The sequence below is a fragment of the Elephantulus edwardii genome, unplaced genomic scaffold (assembly GCF_000299155.1).
Source record: "Elephantulus edwardii isolate Elephantulus edwardi_28Jun2011 unplaced genomic scaffold, EleEdw1.0 scaffold00211, whole genome shotgun sequence".
NCBI classification, from domain to species: domain Eukaryota; kingdom Metazoa; phylum Chordata; class Mammalia; order Macroscelidea; family Macroscelididae; genus Elephantulus; species Elephantulus edwardii.
Genome location: NW_006399961.1, coordinates 1,066,242 through 1,082,185, shown reverse-complemented (window position 1 = coordinate 1,082,185; position 15,944 = coordinate 1,066,242). Strand labels below are relative to the sequence as shown.

The 15,944-nt window shown below is 41.7% G+C and overlaps 1 protein-coding gene across 1 annotated transcript in view; it reads right to left on the bottom strand.

Annotated features, from left to right (window-relative positions):
- The window catches only part of BPIFC (BPI fold containing family C), a 61,573-nt gene extending 46,974 nt beyond the window's left edge, over positions 1-14,599 (bottom strand). The window contains exons 1-6 of the mRNA XM_006897531.1: positions 14,476-14,599; positions 12,459-12,579; positions 6,512-6,640; positions 4,663-4,818; positions 4,455-4,518; positions 952-1,012 (exon numbers count right to left, since the gene is read on the bottom strand). Coding sequence (XP_006897593.1) covers positions 952-1,012; positions 4,455-4,518; positions 4,663-4,818; positions 6,512-6,640; positions 12,459-12,579; positions 14,476-14,599 — 655 coding nt within the window. The remainder of the gene's footprint in view (positions 1-951; positions 1,013-4,454; positions 4,519-4,662; positions 4,819-6,511; positions 6,641-12,458; positions 12,580-14,475) is intronic.
- Positions 14,600-15,944: the final 1,345 nt, after the last annotated feature.

The window sequence follows — 15,944 nt, the reverse complement described above, 5'->3', positions numbered from 1 at the left end:
GGAGCCACTTCTTCCTGCAGTGGATGTGAAGTTGAACTTGAAGTTGATTCACAGCAAAAGAGAATATGCTCCTTGCTCTCAGAACATGTCCTCCCAGACACCTCCCCATGGCTCTAGTTTGCAGAGACTAACGCATAATAAAGAAATAAAGCGGTCCTGCATTGAGGAGGAAGTAACTTTATTTTAAATTTATGGACTCCCTTCCCCCCTTTTTATGGTCTTCTACTTGCATTGGTTAAAAGCAGCTAACCAATTGTTCTTTAGAATATACCCTCTAGCCAAGTCTATCTTTATTTAGAGGCTGTAGATGGACACGCTTGATTGTTTGAACCAAAATGGGAACATTAAACAAACATTACAGCTCTCACTAATAACACTGTGACTTTGCTGTCAAGCATAAAATTCTCCCTTCAAGAAAAAGCTTGTGACCATTTTGTATGGCTTGTCTGGACACTTCTGTAAATCTTATGTTTTAGTAAAACAATTTTTGTTATTCTAAAAAAAAAACCACAAAAACAAACCTGCTGGAGAAGAGTATTGAATGTACCATGGACTGCCAAGAAAACAAACAGATTCATCCTAGAGAGGGTTAAACCAGGCTGCTTCTTGGAGGCAAGGATTCTGGGGCTTCGTCTGACATACTTTGGACATGTTGTAAGGAGAGACAGGTCTTTGGAGAGGGACATTATGCTAGGTAGAGTAGAGGGACAGCGCAGGAGGGGAAGACCCTCTATGAGGTGGATTGATTCAGTGACTGGGGTAATTGGGATGGGTGTGTCAGAGGCAATGAGATTGGCACAGGATAGAGCAGGGTTTAGGGCTGTTGTACATAGGGTTGCTATGAGTCGCAAACGACTCGACGGCACATAACAACAACAACAACAACAACAAAGCAAACCTGGAGATGGGATGCAAAGAGAAACATACAGAAGAGACAATTGCAAGACTCACCCTCCAGCGCGCTGAGATTAGCATTTAGCTCTTCAACCTCATTGATGACCATAGGGCAGAGCTGGCCGTAAAGAGAAAGGATGGGAAAAAAATATGCAAGTTACCATATTGTACTGTTGTTATGTATTGACTCGTAGCTAACCCCTTCCAAGTGGGTTTTCAGAGGCAAAAAATCACACGAGAAGAGATTGTCCACCTGTCTCCCACAGAACACCTGGTAGATTTGAACTGTGTGCCTTTGGCAACACAGCTCCTTACCTTGAGGCCACCAGAGTTCTCTCCTATCGTATGAGATGTATCTACTTATAGCCCTGGGTCTTGCAAACAGAAACCATCTTGGTAGGAGATGGTTTCCTTTTGGTCAATAAAGGGGTTTTTTTTAATGAATTGATGCCTGTGGATCTTGTTACGTCTGGATGAGTGAGGTGTCATAGGATGCTGGCTAATCGCCACATAACAGCCAGGATCACACCCAGTTAGTCCACAGAAGAGCGAGCCCTTGGCTTTCCTCTCTGAGGCATGGGAGGACATGTGCTACTGTCGTCACACCTGAGGAACGGCTGCCCAGAGACTGCTCCTGTCCCCACTGCTGGGGATGCTGCCCACCTGCCTGCACTTGAGAGCAGGGGCCTCTTTCCTTCCTCCCTGGGCTAGCGCGAGAGCTTGAGATCAGAAGGTAAGAACCGTCATTGAAGCTTCCCCACTTTGGGATCAGAGAAGCAGCCTTGAAGGATTATAGAGTATCTTTGTGATCATGATCATTGTGGAGTCTGCCCTGACTCATAGCTGAGCCTCCAGTGGGTTTTCAGAGGCTGTAAATCACAGCGAGGAGCTTGCCTGTCTTTCTCCTGAGGAGCAGATGGTGGATTTGAACCAAAGGCCTTTGAGTTTGCAGCACAACTCCTTACCCAGTAGGCCACCAGAGCTTCCCTCAACAATATCTTTAGACAGATAAATAAAAAGTTTTGGGGGTGGGGATTGTTGCAAGCAGTTTGTAATTGGATAGTAACCTAAAGGTTGGTAGTTTGAATCCACCAGTGGAAGAAAAAGTACTGGTAATATGTTTGTGGAAGGATTATAGTTGAGAAAAATTTACACAACAGCTCTACTTTGTAACACAAAGGATTACCATGAGTATGACTTGATGGCAGCCAGTAACGAGAACAGAAGGGGCTAACAAACTTAGGTGTCTGGTGATAAAACAAAGATTGGAAGTTCAAGTCTACCTGTAGGCACTTCAGAAAAAAGGTCCAGAAATGGGCATAAATTAATAAATTTGCATAAATTAATAAATCTGCATAAATCCAGCCACTGACCACTCTATAGAGTAGAGTGGCCACTGTCTCAGAGGGTGAAGACTGCACTGTTGATAGATACCTGCTAGGAGCCAGCACAGTGGTTAAGGCCACAAACTGGCTGCCTAGAGTTGAATTCCTTGGTAAGTTACTTGGACCCTCAAGTCCTCAGTTTCCTCATTCTGATTGTCTGATCAGATTGTTCAGAGCAGAAATGGAGGTCATGCAAAATTGTCCCACTCCTAGGAAGCCTTCAGCCGATACTAGCTGTTATTGTTCTAACCTCATTTCATCCTCATTGCAACCTGGACAGGCAGGTCCCACTGTCTCCTTAGAGATGGGAAACAGAAACTTAGATTAGACAGCAGCACAGAGGTACAGAGTTAGAATGTGAAATCTGATCTGGCTCTCTGCACACTTTTGGTCTGAGCTTTCTTATCTAGTTTGCAGTGCTGCAGAGAGACTTCGAAAAGCCAGGCGTCTACTCTTCCTCAACCGTAAAATTTAGGCTGTAGGAAAACTCTCAGCTGTATTGTGTGCTGTTGATTTCGTTCTGACTCCTAGCAATCCCACGAGACAGAGCAGAACGTCCCCTCACGTGAGCAGGTCCATCTTCTGCGGAGCCACCAGGTGAGTTTGAACTGACACCCTTTCAGTTAGCAGCCAAGTGACTCTGACATAACATATTCTGCGCTTGGCTTCCTTTCTGGGGCCTGCTCTTAAACTGATGAATGCTCAAGCATGGGTTCCTAGCACATTCTTTTAGATTATCAACAATTAATATGCATGTTCCCTGGTCTTCAGCACCTGGCAGGTAAGGGAGGAAGACCAAGCCTACCACACCTACTGCTGCCAAGTTGATGCCCGTTCATAGTGACTGAAAAGAACTGTCCCCACAGGTCGGCCCAGGCTGTCAGTCTTTGCGGGAGCGGACTGCCTCATCTTTCTCCAGGAGCAGCTGCTGGATTTGAACTACTGACCTTTCAGTTAGCAGACGAGGGCTTTAAACCTCTACGCCACCAGGGTTCTTTGAAGAAAGGCCATGACTGGAAGCACAAGTTTTAGAGCTCTCTAGACAGTCGTGTCATTTCTTAGACGTTTGGTGTCTCTGAGAACTGATTTCTTGGTGGCTTTCATTAAACGTCTCCTCTCTGCCAAGGACTGAGCTGAGAATGCAGGGGAAGAGACAGCCAGTCCTTGTCCTCAAGAAACCCCAATTCCCCCTAATCTCCAGGCACCCTCATCCCTATCCTTGTCTCCTCTAGAATACAGAGAAAGGCTCAGGGTAGATAAGGGGCAGCTATGGAAAGAAGGCACACAGCTAATTCTACCTTTACCTTGATTTACAGAATTAGGCATTTGAAGGTATCTTACCTTGTTTCTGTTTTCTGGAAATATCCTTTCCACTCCTTACCTACCCAAACTCTAATCAGGATTCAAGGCTCAGCTCAAAATCTACCTTCTACAAAAAAATATCTATCATACCTCTAAGTCCCATTTCTTTCTTTTTAAAAAAATTGTGCAAATAACACCACATTTGCCATTTCAACATTCTTCAAGTCTACAATTCATGGAGCTCAATTACATCTGTCACAGTAGGCAACTATCTATCACCAGTGTTCTTTGCTAAAATGTATATCCTCATAAACAAGAACTCTATGCCTTCTAAACAGTCATATTTCTCCTTCCTCTCCCTCCCTAGCCCGTGGTAAACACTATTAATTCCCCCTCCCAATTCCTCTGTTCAACTAATGATCATGCCAGCTAGTACTGAATTGAAGTGCTCATTCATTCATTGTTTGACTAAACTGAGTTTGGTTTTTCCCCCTGAGTAGATGATAAGTCCTCTCTTCTTTTTATCCCCCCGCCCCCCCCCCCCCCCCATAGGCCTTTCTCAGTGCTGGACATACAGGAGGCAAAACAATAGATACAGGCTTATTGATTGCTTACTCGGTACAGAGTGAGCAATTTGTTGTTACATGCATCTCTGTGTACCTGCACCTGTGGCAGTATTTACACACAATAGGCACTTGAGAGACTGCTATTAAGTTGCAAAGGAAATACGCCCATGTGAGTGCAAATGTCTAGTATGGTGCCTGGAAGGCAGCAGGCACTCAATAAAGATTTATTGACTAAGAGTTGATTACAAGACAGCCGCACTTCTGCTGATGGCATTTGACCCTGGTTATCTAGCTACTAACGACTTACCATTTCATTTAAGTTCCTTAAAATGGGTTTCTCCATGGGCTCAGCAAAGGAGTTATACAGGACACTGGGGTGGGGGAGAGGAAAAAAGGAAAAGAAATAAAGGCCCTTAATCAAGGATCAGAATCTCCTGGTTCTAAAGCTCCCTTGAGGGAATGCCTGAGAATCCAGCCCCAGCCCAGGCACGGCCTACCACAGTTTACCCACTCACCTGAGTTCTCCAGAAAAGGACACGTGGGCGTGGCTCACTTGAGCGCGGCAGTCCTGGAGCATCAGTGTTGGGTGACCAAAGTTGTTTCGGGACAGAATGAGGACACCGGTGAAGAAGGCCCCAGAGAGAAACAGGTCAGCTCCTCCTGTATCTTGGCTGTTAAGAGAAACAGTGGCAGGTTACCCCAACCTGGGCTGGGGGGAGAGTTGAATCGTGGATCTTTGATGACCCTCAGAAGCTAAGCTCCTTGAGGGCAGGGACTCAGTCATGGCAACTTCTGGGTTCCCAGCATCCAGAGCAGAGTGTGGCTGAGAGTTGGTGCTGAATGAATGTTTACCAGGAATTAGAACAACTCAAGGGACCCTGTGGCTGTACCATCATGAGTGCTCTGGTTCTGATGGTGATTGACCACATATGTGCTATGTCCACACACACACACACACACACACACACACACACACACACACACCCGTATTAGACTTGACGGCACCTTATAACAACAATGGCATATATACGTTGTTTGGAGAAATAACAATGGAAGCAAAATTGACACCACCTTATTCAAGAAGGACTTGGGTCATGAATGGGTAAAGTATCACTTAGATACAGTCCATGTGCTCCTTGAAGGGATTGACTGTATGCTATACTATTCATCCTCATGCCCCTGACACTCAGTGCCTGACCTAACACAGAGAAAGTGCTCAATATATAGTTGATGACTCAGTGACTAAGAAGCAAAGACATTGACTCTCATATGATGTTTATGGAGGAAAAGGAATCGCTAGCTGGTACCAATAGGTAAGTTCAACTAAGTTCAATAGGTTCAACTAAGCTGAGTGATCAATGGTTCTAATCCACCCAGAGGTACCTGAGGAGATAGGTCTGTCTGCATGAAGTTCTGCTTCAGAAAGGTCACAGCTTTGAAATCTCTATGGAGCAATTCTACTTTGTGCAAGTGGGGCTCACCATGAGTTGAAACAGACTCAACAAAAACAGTATAAATGCAAAGTGTGTTGAAGACCCTTTGGTGATTCATTGTTGCATCTAAAATGCTGAGGCAAATTTCCACTCGAATAAAATGTATTTTAAAAAAAGTAAAGGAACTTTTAAAACAAAGTTAAGGTATCTGTTGGTTACTCTGACAGAGCGTGATCTGGAGCTTTCTGAAAATCTGAAATGATATTTTGATCAATTACTGTGCCTTTGAGTTCTGATGGCCTTGTGGGTAAAGTACTGTGCTTCCAGCCTAAAGACAAGCAGTTCAAATCCATCCACCGCTGCTTGGGAGAAAGATGAGCTATCTCTCCCCATGCAATTTATAGCTTCTAAAAACCAACCAGAGGCTCAGTTATGAGTTGGTTTCAACTCAACAGCAATGGGCAATAACAACATTCAACCTTTAAAAGAAACATATTTTCAGAGCCACTAGAGTGATGATTCCAAAAAATTTTAAGGGCAGAGTGAATCTGTGGATCACCATGGCTGTAATCTTTACAGAGACAGACTGCCACGTCTTTCTACCGTGGAGTGACTGATGGACCCAAAGCATTAGCATTTTGCTTAAGAGCTGAGTATTTAACCACTACAACACCAGGGATCTTTAGAACGACAACACTTCTACTTAAAACTTTCTTCGGGAAAATGCTCTTGAGAAGAATTGTCAATGACTGAGTGGAAGATGCCAAACAACCAGAACAATGCTGAGCCCACAGCTGCTCCGAGGAAGAAGGGTGAGCAATCTCTTCCAGTGTGATTATAGCCTCTGAAAACCAGCTATAAGGGCCAGCTGTGAATTGGCTGTGACTTGATGGCAACTTCCCAGTAGAAGCGGTGACGGAGGTGTACTCACAAAAGCGGAGACCTGACGTCCCAGTCCGTGCTGATGTTGGCAGTTCCGTGATTAGTGAACACTTTGATCCCCACTCCTGGCACAAAGGATAGTGAGGTATTTGGGAAGGAAAAGGCCTTGATTTTTATGCTGCAAAGTAAGAAGCAGAGGAGTTAGTGCAGCCTCTCTCACTCAGCTCTAAAAGTTTTCAAAAATTAGCTAATGAAAATCTTATGAACCACAACAGAACATTGGTTGACTTGCTTGCTTCGGACATGTCATTGAGAGAGACAAATTATGGGAACTGGACACCATATTGGCTGAAGTAGAGGGCAGACAAGTGGAGGGAGACCCTGGGTGAGATGGATTAGCACAATGGCCACAAAATGAGGGACTTGAAGATGTTTTGTTCTTTTTTATACAAGGTAGCCAAGGTCAGAATTGGCCAGATGGTACCTGTCTACCTCCCTTCAATCCCTCCCTTCCTTCCTTCTACAGAGGAAAAGATATCATGTGTGCAGTGCTGAATCTGTTCAATGCCTTGTAATTCCTTGGCAGAAAACCCTTTGTACCAAATTGAGGGGAGAAATGAACACATGTAGAAGTAAATTTGCAAATAATAAAAGAATATTTACAGCTTCTTTAAAGATGAAAAGGTATATCATTGACACCATTATTTTTTCCTTTTGTGGATTCAGAGTTTCTGAGTGGGGGAGGTATATATGTCAGTATTTTGGATGGTAGAAGATCGACATGGCTATTGCAGGACATTTGGCATACATGCCTAGTAATGTCAGCATTGCTATTCCTTTCCAGTTATTGAGGGGACCAGGAATGTGGCCTTCTTTTGTTTTCAAATGACCTCTATGTGGATAGTATCTTTCCCTGGTGGAGAATCTTATTTTAGAGACCTCTCTTTCTCTAGGACTCTCTAGATCAGCAACAGGCAACCAGGAGGACATGAGTTGCATTTAACACCAAAGACAGCCAGCCACAAGATTTATGCTAATTTATGAATATAGACCTCTATTGGGTGATTACAACCGGTCAGTTCACTTTAACTTGTACAACAAGCCGTTGAAATAGTCACTGTTTTTGCAATCCCTAGTTCAGAGATGAGAAGATAAGGAACTTGGCTGAGGTCACAATACGCAGACCTGGAACCCTTCTGAATTGTCTCCGGACTGTGCTTTTAACCACTAGGCTATGTCACTTCACGCAATGTGTTCTTGACCTGGAGCCAAGATTTATATTAGCTGTGCAGCCTTGGACATGGTACTTAACTTCTTTCAGTCAATCACTCAGAGAAAGTATTAACTCATGGGTAGGCTGAAGAGACCAAATGAGATCGTATGTATAAATGCTGAACAGGAGAAAAGCATTGTTATAAACTAAGATTAGGAGGCTTTTCAACACAAATGTGATAGCTAAAAAGAAATGATTGTTTCCCCCTTGTAACCATTTGTTCCTACCTATTTGCTGTCAGATGTCCCGAGTTCCAGTGCAGGAAAAGTCTGGCAGATACTTATGCTTTGGAAATATTTTCATTTTGATACATGGGAGACCTAACTTACTCCTTTTTTTTTTTTAACCTGACTTACTCTTAATGACTTCTGCAAAATATTCCCAGATGCGGATGTACCACTTGGGGAAAAAATTCCTTTATTGATGGGCATTTAGAGTGCTTCTGATACTTCTAAATTCTAAACAATGCTGCAGTGGACATTATCATATATGCCACGTGCATACATGTATTTAAGGGGCTCTGGTGGCCTAGTGGTAAGTAGCTGTGCTGCAATCCCAAAGGCACATGGTTTGAACTCCTTCATTTTCTCCTTGGGTGAAGGATGGGCAAGGCGATCTCATCCCATGCAATTAGCTGCCTCTGAAAACCCACTGGATGGTCAGCTACGGGTTTCAACTTGACCACACACAACAACAACCACCACCACCATGTACTTAACTAGACAGGTGCTGAAAGGTGGAATTTGGGGGTCAAATGTCGTACAAATTTACAAGAAGATACTTGTAATCACCTTCTGAAAAAGCATTGTTTAGTAGAAATATAATTTAATAATGTGAGCCATGTGTACAATTTAGAATGTTCTAGTGGTCACATAAACAGGTGAAATGAATCTTATTAATATTTTTAAATTAATCCAATGTATCCAATATATCATCTCAATGTAAAAGTCTCTAAAAATTACTAATGGGTTACATTCTATTATTTTTCTAAAATAAATCCTCAGGATATGGTATGTATTTTACACCTTGGAAATGCTTCCTTGGCATCAAGATTTTATGAAATTTGCTGTTGGAAAAGGAAATCAGCATACTCAAATTGTTCCAATCCTCCCCACCCAGCAATGGAATTGGGTATCGGTTTTAAGTAAATACTGAAATAAAATAGGAAGTACGTCCAGTTGTACCAATCACGTTTTAAATGCTCACCAGCTACAATTGTCTATTGTCTATTATTTGGGGAGCACAGATCTAAAATGACTGTGCCCATTTATTTATTCTCACCTGCAATGCCTGGGAGGACTTGTTTCTTCTTATCTATATTCTTATCTATATTCTTCTGCTATTATTACATAAATGGCATTACTCTCATTTTAATGAGTTAGTTTAGTGGTCATCTCTCCAATGGACATTCAAGCCAGGTGGCACGTCTGTGTTGCTCGCTGAGCTATCCCCTGGGCCTAGGTAAGATATCCCTGTGTCTAGGTCAGTGGGCACTCAATAATACTTATGGGATAGCTGAATGCACTAATTAGAGCACTCCCTAGGTCACTGCTTCCCCTTTAAAAGCAAATCCTTAATTTTATAGAATGTTATCCTTGATAGTTCTAATTTATTATTCTAAAAGGCTGGAGTGGCAATCGAGCAAATAGTGTGTCACTGTCACAGAGAACTCCTCATCAATGCCTGATTCCCCCCTAACCATCGAGGATGAACTCAAGATGAACAGAGATTTTATCTCCCTGACTGTCTCTGGGGCTTTGTCTATGACAGAGGCTGCCAGTTACTGTCTGGACATCCATTTCCCCTCTTCTTTGTTAAATCATCCCTCAGTTTCTTGGAGATGAAAGAGTTCTCTGGTTTAAGATCTGATAATCCAATAGAAAAATGGGCACAGGATATGAACAGGCATTTCACCGAAGACGACGTTCAGATGGCTAACAAACACATGAAGAAATGCTCAAAATCCCTAGCCCTAAGAGAGATGCAAATTAAAACAACTATGAGATATCATTTCACCCCAGTCAAAATAGCAAAATTTAACAGAACAGCAAGCAACAAATGGTCGAGGTTGTGGAGAAACTGGAACCCTGATTCACTGTTGGTGGGAGTGTAAAATGGTACAACCCCTGTGGAAAGTAGTATGGCGCTTTCTCAAAAAGTTGCAAATAGAGATACCATTTGACCCAGCAATTCCACTACTGGGAATATACCCTGAAGAGACCATAGCTGACATCCAAGCAGATATATGCACACCCATGTTTATTGCAGTTTTGTTCACAATAGCAAGGAGTTGGAAACAACCTAAGTGCCCATCAACAAAGGAATGGCTAGAGAAGCTGTGGTATAGTCGCACAATGGAATACTATGCTGCATTAAAAAACAAGGAACTCATGCAATATTATTCAAAATGGTTGACTCTGGAGAACATTATGCTGAGTGAAATATCCCAGTCACAAAAGGACAAATATTACATGATGCCACTGTTGTAGAATGGGACTGTCCTTGGGGTTGGGGAGAGACTGAGTAAGATGGGTTCAATAATGTATACTGCACTGAAACAGAGGAGGGAGAAAACTGTTTAAAAGAGATATATAACTAGGTATTTCTGTCATCACAGGAGACTAGAGCGAGGGCTACATGGTGGAGGAGACCTGGGGGAGGGTTTGTAAAACAATGCAAGAATCTTTTCTTTTACTTTTCCATAATTTTTGACTCATGTACTTATAACTTGTTAGTCAAATTTGTGTCTTCTAGGTTGCAACACCCCCATGATACATCTTCAAGGATATGAACATGTACGGCCAAGCACAATCAATAAGAGTGCATCTAAATTCCAAAATCAATCTCCATAATAGTCTATGTGTTTCCTACTGCCAAAGGGGCCCTTTAGAGTAGTGAGAGAAGATCTTCACCCTGAAACCCACAGCGTCCCTTTTCAGCAGGAAGTAGCTAAGAGAATACGCCATCCCCTTTTCCTTATGACTCAGGGTGAAGTCTCTCTCAGGGAGGAGTGATAGGGAATGGCAAAGGACACACTGACAAAGAAGATTAATCAGAACTGGCTTTGACAAGCACTGTGGCATTTGGACAAGAACAAACTGGGAGGAGGGTAGAGAGAATAGTGCAACAATGAATGAATGGAAACCCAAAATCTCTGTAAATGTTTATGAAAATTAATAAAATATAGAAAAAAATAAAAGGCAAAAAAAAAGATCTGATCTTCCAATATCTCCTGCATATAGGTCCAGCTCCGTCTGAGAAAGCTCTGCTTATTCATACATAAAACAAACAAAAAAACCCCCCCTTACCACTGTTAAGTCAATTTACACTCATAACCTGTGAGATTTCCGAGACTGTAAGTGGTTTATGGGCACAGAACTGCCCCAACTTTCTTCTGTAGAGTAGCTCATGGGTTAGAATCACTGAACTCTTGATTAACACAAAATATGATTAAGGTAAAGTTTCAGAAAAGAAAAAAAAAAGAACACCACAAGAACCAAAACCCCAACTTACTAAAGATGAGGTTTCTTCTCCTGCCTCTTCCCCTTCTAGCTGCCTGAAACAGGGATTTGATGGCTAGAACCATGGTGGCCATATGGGAACGAGGCAACCATCAGATTAGAAGGATGGTGGAGCAGAAAAAGATAAAGGGACTGGGTGCTGATGAAATCATGATGATTTCACAGGATCCTGGGGCTGTTTCCTTTGAGCTTCTTACATGGGAGAATAACACAAATCTCTGTTATCTCCAAATCACTGTCTTTTTAATTTTCTGTTATATTAACTTTATTCCCAGTTGATACAACTTCAGAACTCTGGTCTGGACGAAGCAATGTGACAATTCCATTATTCTTCTTAAATTTTTTAAATGATCTCATTCTTCAAATGACACGCTTATGTTGTCGTTAGGAATGTTGACTAACACTCATACAGTAATTGACACTTTATGATGCAGCTTCACATTTATCGTGTGCTAGCAAACTGAAATTGAGTCACTTGACATAATAAAATGACTGACATAATGCCTGAAACAAGACTCCATTTCTCCACAAGCTGCTCCTGCATTTCTGAGCTTATAAATATAAGTTCTTCCCCATACAATACATATATCTATATATACATATGGTCTTGAACTATATACACATAGTTGATTAGAATCAGAGAGCCCTGGCTTCCAATCTTTCATCTTGTTTAACTGACCTGGATCTTGCCTCAAGTGACTCTTAGTAAATAAGGTTGGGATTCAGGAACATGATTGTTGCAAAATGAGTTTGCTCAAGATGTTCCAGGAAAAATATAGTTGCAAACAGAGTTGCTGATGATATACTCATCTTGTGACTTTGGGACCATTACACCATCTCCTTCCCCATCTTCACTATAAAAGCATCCATTTCTCCCCATGCTTCATAGCACTTGGCTGATTCTCTTTGCCTGTGTTTCTCCAGTTCATGAATTGTATTGCCCTCAAGAAATCTCTTTGCTTTACTCCAGTAGAGTGAATGTTTTTAATTTTTGACAAATACCTCATTTTAGTGTGCATTTTATTTTATTACTCTAATAGATTATAATTGGTAAGATAAATTTTTTTTAGTAAGAAGACTTTATTATAGTAAGAAGATGATGGATGCTGGGTAGGTCTATCAAAACATAGGGCAGTATATCTAAGACCCTGAGATCCTAAAGAGTCATTTCACTGCTGAAAAGGCTCTCTTCTTTTACTTACTTTGAAAAGTTGTAGTTTATATAATCAATCTTCAGAAATTCAAGAGATTCAGAACCTTTTAAATCTGGGATGCTCTTTTCCATTATCATTTGCTCAACTGTTTCCATTCCAGCTTGAACACCTGTAAAGGAAACAATAAAGTTCCAAATGATAATAACAAAGATGGTAATAATCTAAAACCATTAGTGGCACAAGTACAATTTGCTGACTAAGGCATTCTCTTGGATATGTAAAAGACAGAAACTCAGAAAAGTGGCTCTGTTTTGTCATTGTTTTAAGTTGTAGTTGCGTCAACAGCAACTCTGTAAATAAACAGATCAAAACGTTGCCCTACCCTGCACCACTCTCAGCCCTTACCAAGTTCAAGCTCATTGTTGTAATCACTGTGCCAGTCTACCTTGTTGAGAATCTTTGTCATTTTTTACTGACTAGTTTTCCAAGCATGATGTTTTTTTCCAAGAATCAGTGTTTTCTGACAACATGCCCAAAGTATTTGAGATGTAGTTTCACAGTAATTGCCTCTAACTGGTTGTAAGAAAGAAATTGATCCTTAATAAGTGTAAATAACTTGCCCAAGACCATAGAGCTTATATGAGACATTTTCATTGTGTGACTAGTATGACTAGTGCTAAAATACTCACCAATGCATAATGTGATTGACAGGAAAAGTGTAAAACTTTCTTCAATGAGAAAAATTATTATAATCATCCACATTTTATGGAGAAAACTGACACTCAGATTAATTCTCCCCCAATTCACATAACTAAGAACTAAGTGACCAGTAGTCAAATCTGGACAATTTTGCTCCAGAATCTTTGTGTTACGGCCAGTTTCAGGAAGTTACTCTATTTTGTCCAGATTCTTTAAGCTCTGTAATTTTTTGCTTGAGATCCATGGGCTATGGAAAACTTCCGAGCCCTCTGAAAATCTAACGAATGGCTGAGGTAGAGGGGTGTGTGCGTGTGTGCGTGTGTGTGTGTGTGTGTGTGTGTTAATGTGCAAACACATTCATGTGTGTCTCAGTTTTTTTAAGGCAAGGCATCCATATTTTTAAAGCATCCTAGGACTACAAAAAGATTAAAAACAGCAGCTTTTGTTTAATTCTAGACTAACCTGTCACTTTTTTTAATTATAGCCCATACTTCTCTGAACTCATAGAGTCCTCTAGCAGGAAAGATCCTGGGAAAGGTAACTTATAAAGTGATAATAATTGATCTTTTGATTTTGCCCTTGACCTTTTAATAGTATTGCATTGGAATTGCCTTTATCCATTTCTTTGAATTTAAGCCCATTTCCACTTAGTTGGTCTTTGTTGGAGACGAAGAAGAGCAGGTTTCATCCTGTATAATGCCATGAATAATATGAGACTTGGGGACATAAAAACGTAGAACCATGGTACTATTGGACAGCATAATTCTGAATCTCAACATTGTCATTCACTTGCTTGTATGACTTGTTTGTGCAATTTACATTCTCATTTGTAACACGGGGCCGAGAGTGACTGGATAGATCTGCTCATGCATGTAAAATCATGCTTTACAGAAGCAGATCACTAAGTCTTCTGTGATACAGCTGGGTAAGTTAGAACAACCAACATTTAGGTTTTTGATCAGTGAAGGAGAGGAAGACCTTCAACCAGGTGGATTGACATGGTGACTGCTGTAATGGGCTTTTGTGTGTCAGGAAGTGTGAGAATGGTGCAGGACAGGACTAGGTTCAGATCTTTTGTTTATAGGGTTGCAATGAATCGTATTCAACTCGATGGCACCTAACAACCACCACCACCACCACTACCACCACCAGCACCAGCACCACCAGCACCAGCACCAGCACCACCATGAGCACCACCACCACTATTTGTAGCACTCAGGGTTTCTTCACCACAAAGCTAGAAATGAACTGACTCCACATAGAGCTTGTCTAAGTCATGAGCCATCACAAGTCATGAGCTGCTGGGTTTGAGTGGTAGACTCCACCTCTGTGGGTGACATTTTGCTTCTAATAGCATCCAACTCACCATAATCCAGTGCCCGCTGAGTAATCCTTGCCTTGATTCCAGGGTAAATGGCCTGAGAAGATGCGATGTTGAGATTCCATAGGAGGAAACATCCCCAGAAGACTCGGACCATTTTTGTATACATCTGCAATTAACCAACATTCATAGTTCCTTAATTATTCTTAACTTTATCATTACTCAATTCCATACAGCAATTCTAGGCATCCTCATTTTCTTCACTCATTCCAGAACTCCATCTATGCATCTACCCACCTATCCAGCCATCCATTCACCTGTTGAACATGGCAGAACATGTTCAAGGTGTTGAGATTTCAGAGATGACCTATTTACAGCTCTTGACCTTTACTTCCCACGGACTAAAGAGTGAGTCAGACGTACATAAAGATGTTTCTAAGGCAGTAAGATATGAGGCAATATGATATAAAAGCCTCACAGTGAATGCCGTGATGAGAACATGCTTCTAGAAGGATGTTGGGGGAATTCTTGGCATGTTTGGAATTAACAGTAGTTTAGAAAGATGACCTTTGTGGTCATGACATTTGATCCCCCCTATCTAGACAGTAGAAAATAGGACATAGGGGCATAGGACTATGAGTGTCTTTCTGAAAGGGCAGAGAGAGTAAGAATAGCACAGCTCCTCAGCGTTTCAGAGCAGAAAGCAGATAAAGAGCCTGTAGCCCAGCCACACGATGCCTTAGAGCCATCGCAGTGACAAGAGGTTCATTTATTCATTGTTGTCTTTCAGATTTGACTCCATTTTGGTACCAAGAATGATGTTAATTAGGGAAATAACTTGGAAAGTGAGGGAGGGAAAGAATATCTCACAAGTCCAGATTTTAGCCGAACAGTTCCAGGGCACAATTCTTCAGTTAGTCTAGGCTCCGGTTTCAGTTCAGTAAGCAGATTTCGCTTTCATCAATAAAGGCAAGAACAGCAATACCCTTTAACTGTGGCCTTTGTTTCAGAACTCCTCTGGTAACACCTTGCCACAGCTTCTCCACAGCAATGCCTCAGTCTCTCCACCGTTATCACCAGGGTCTCACCACCAGGGTCTCTCTGTCAACAGGATTTTGCCCCATTTCCCCCTCAAGTCTTGTTCCCACAAGTCTTGCTACTCAGTGTGGGAACCTCTCTTTTATCTTAGTCCCACAGCTGTTGGTAACTTGCAAGATCATGTGTCTGCAGTTAAAGTAGCTGGAGACCAGAGGGGGCTTAACATCGTGGTTAAAAAAAAAAAAGCTGCACTGAAAAACAAGGAACTCATTTAATATTATTAAAAATGGGTGACCCTGGAGGACATTATGCTGAGTGAGGTATCTCAGTCACAAAGGGACAAATGCTATATGGTGCCACTTTTGTAGGATGAGGCTGGCATCGGGGTGGGGGTAAGGCTGAGAAAAACTGGATGAAATATGTTTACGGCATTGAAGTCTATGGGGGAGAGAATAGTTTAAAAGTATTATATTTTA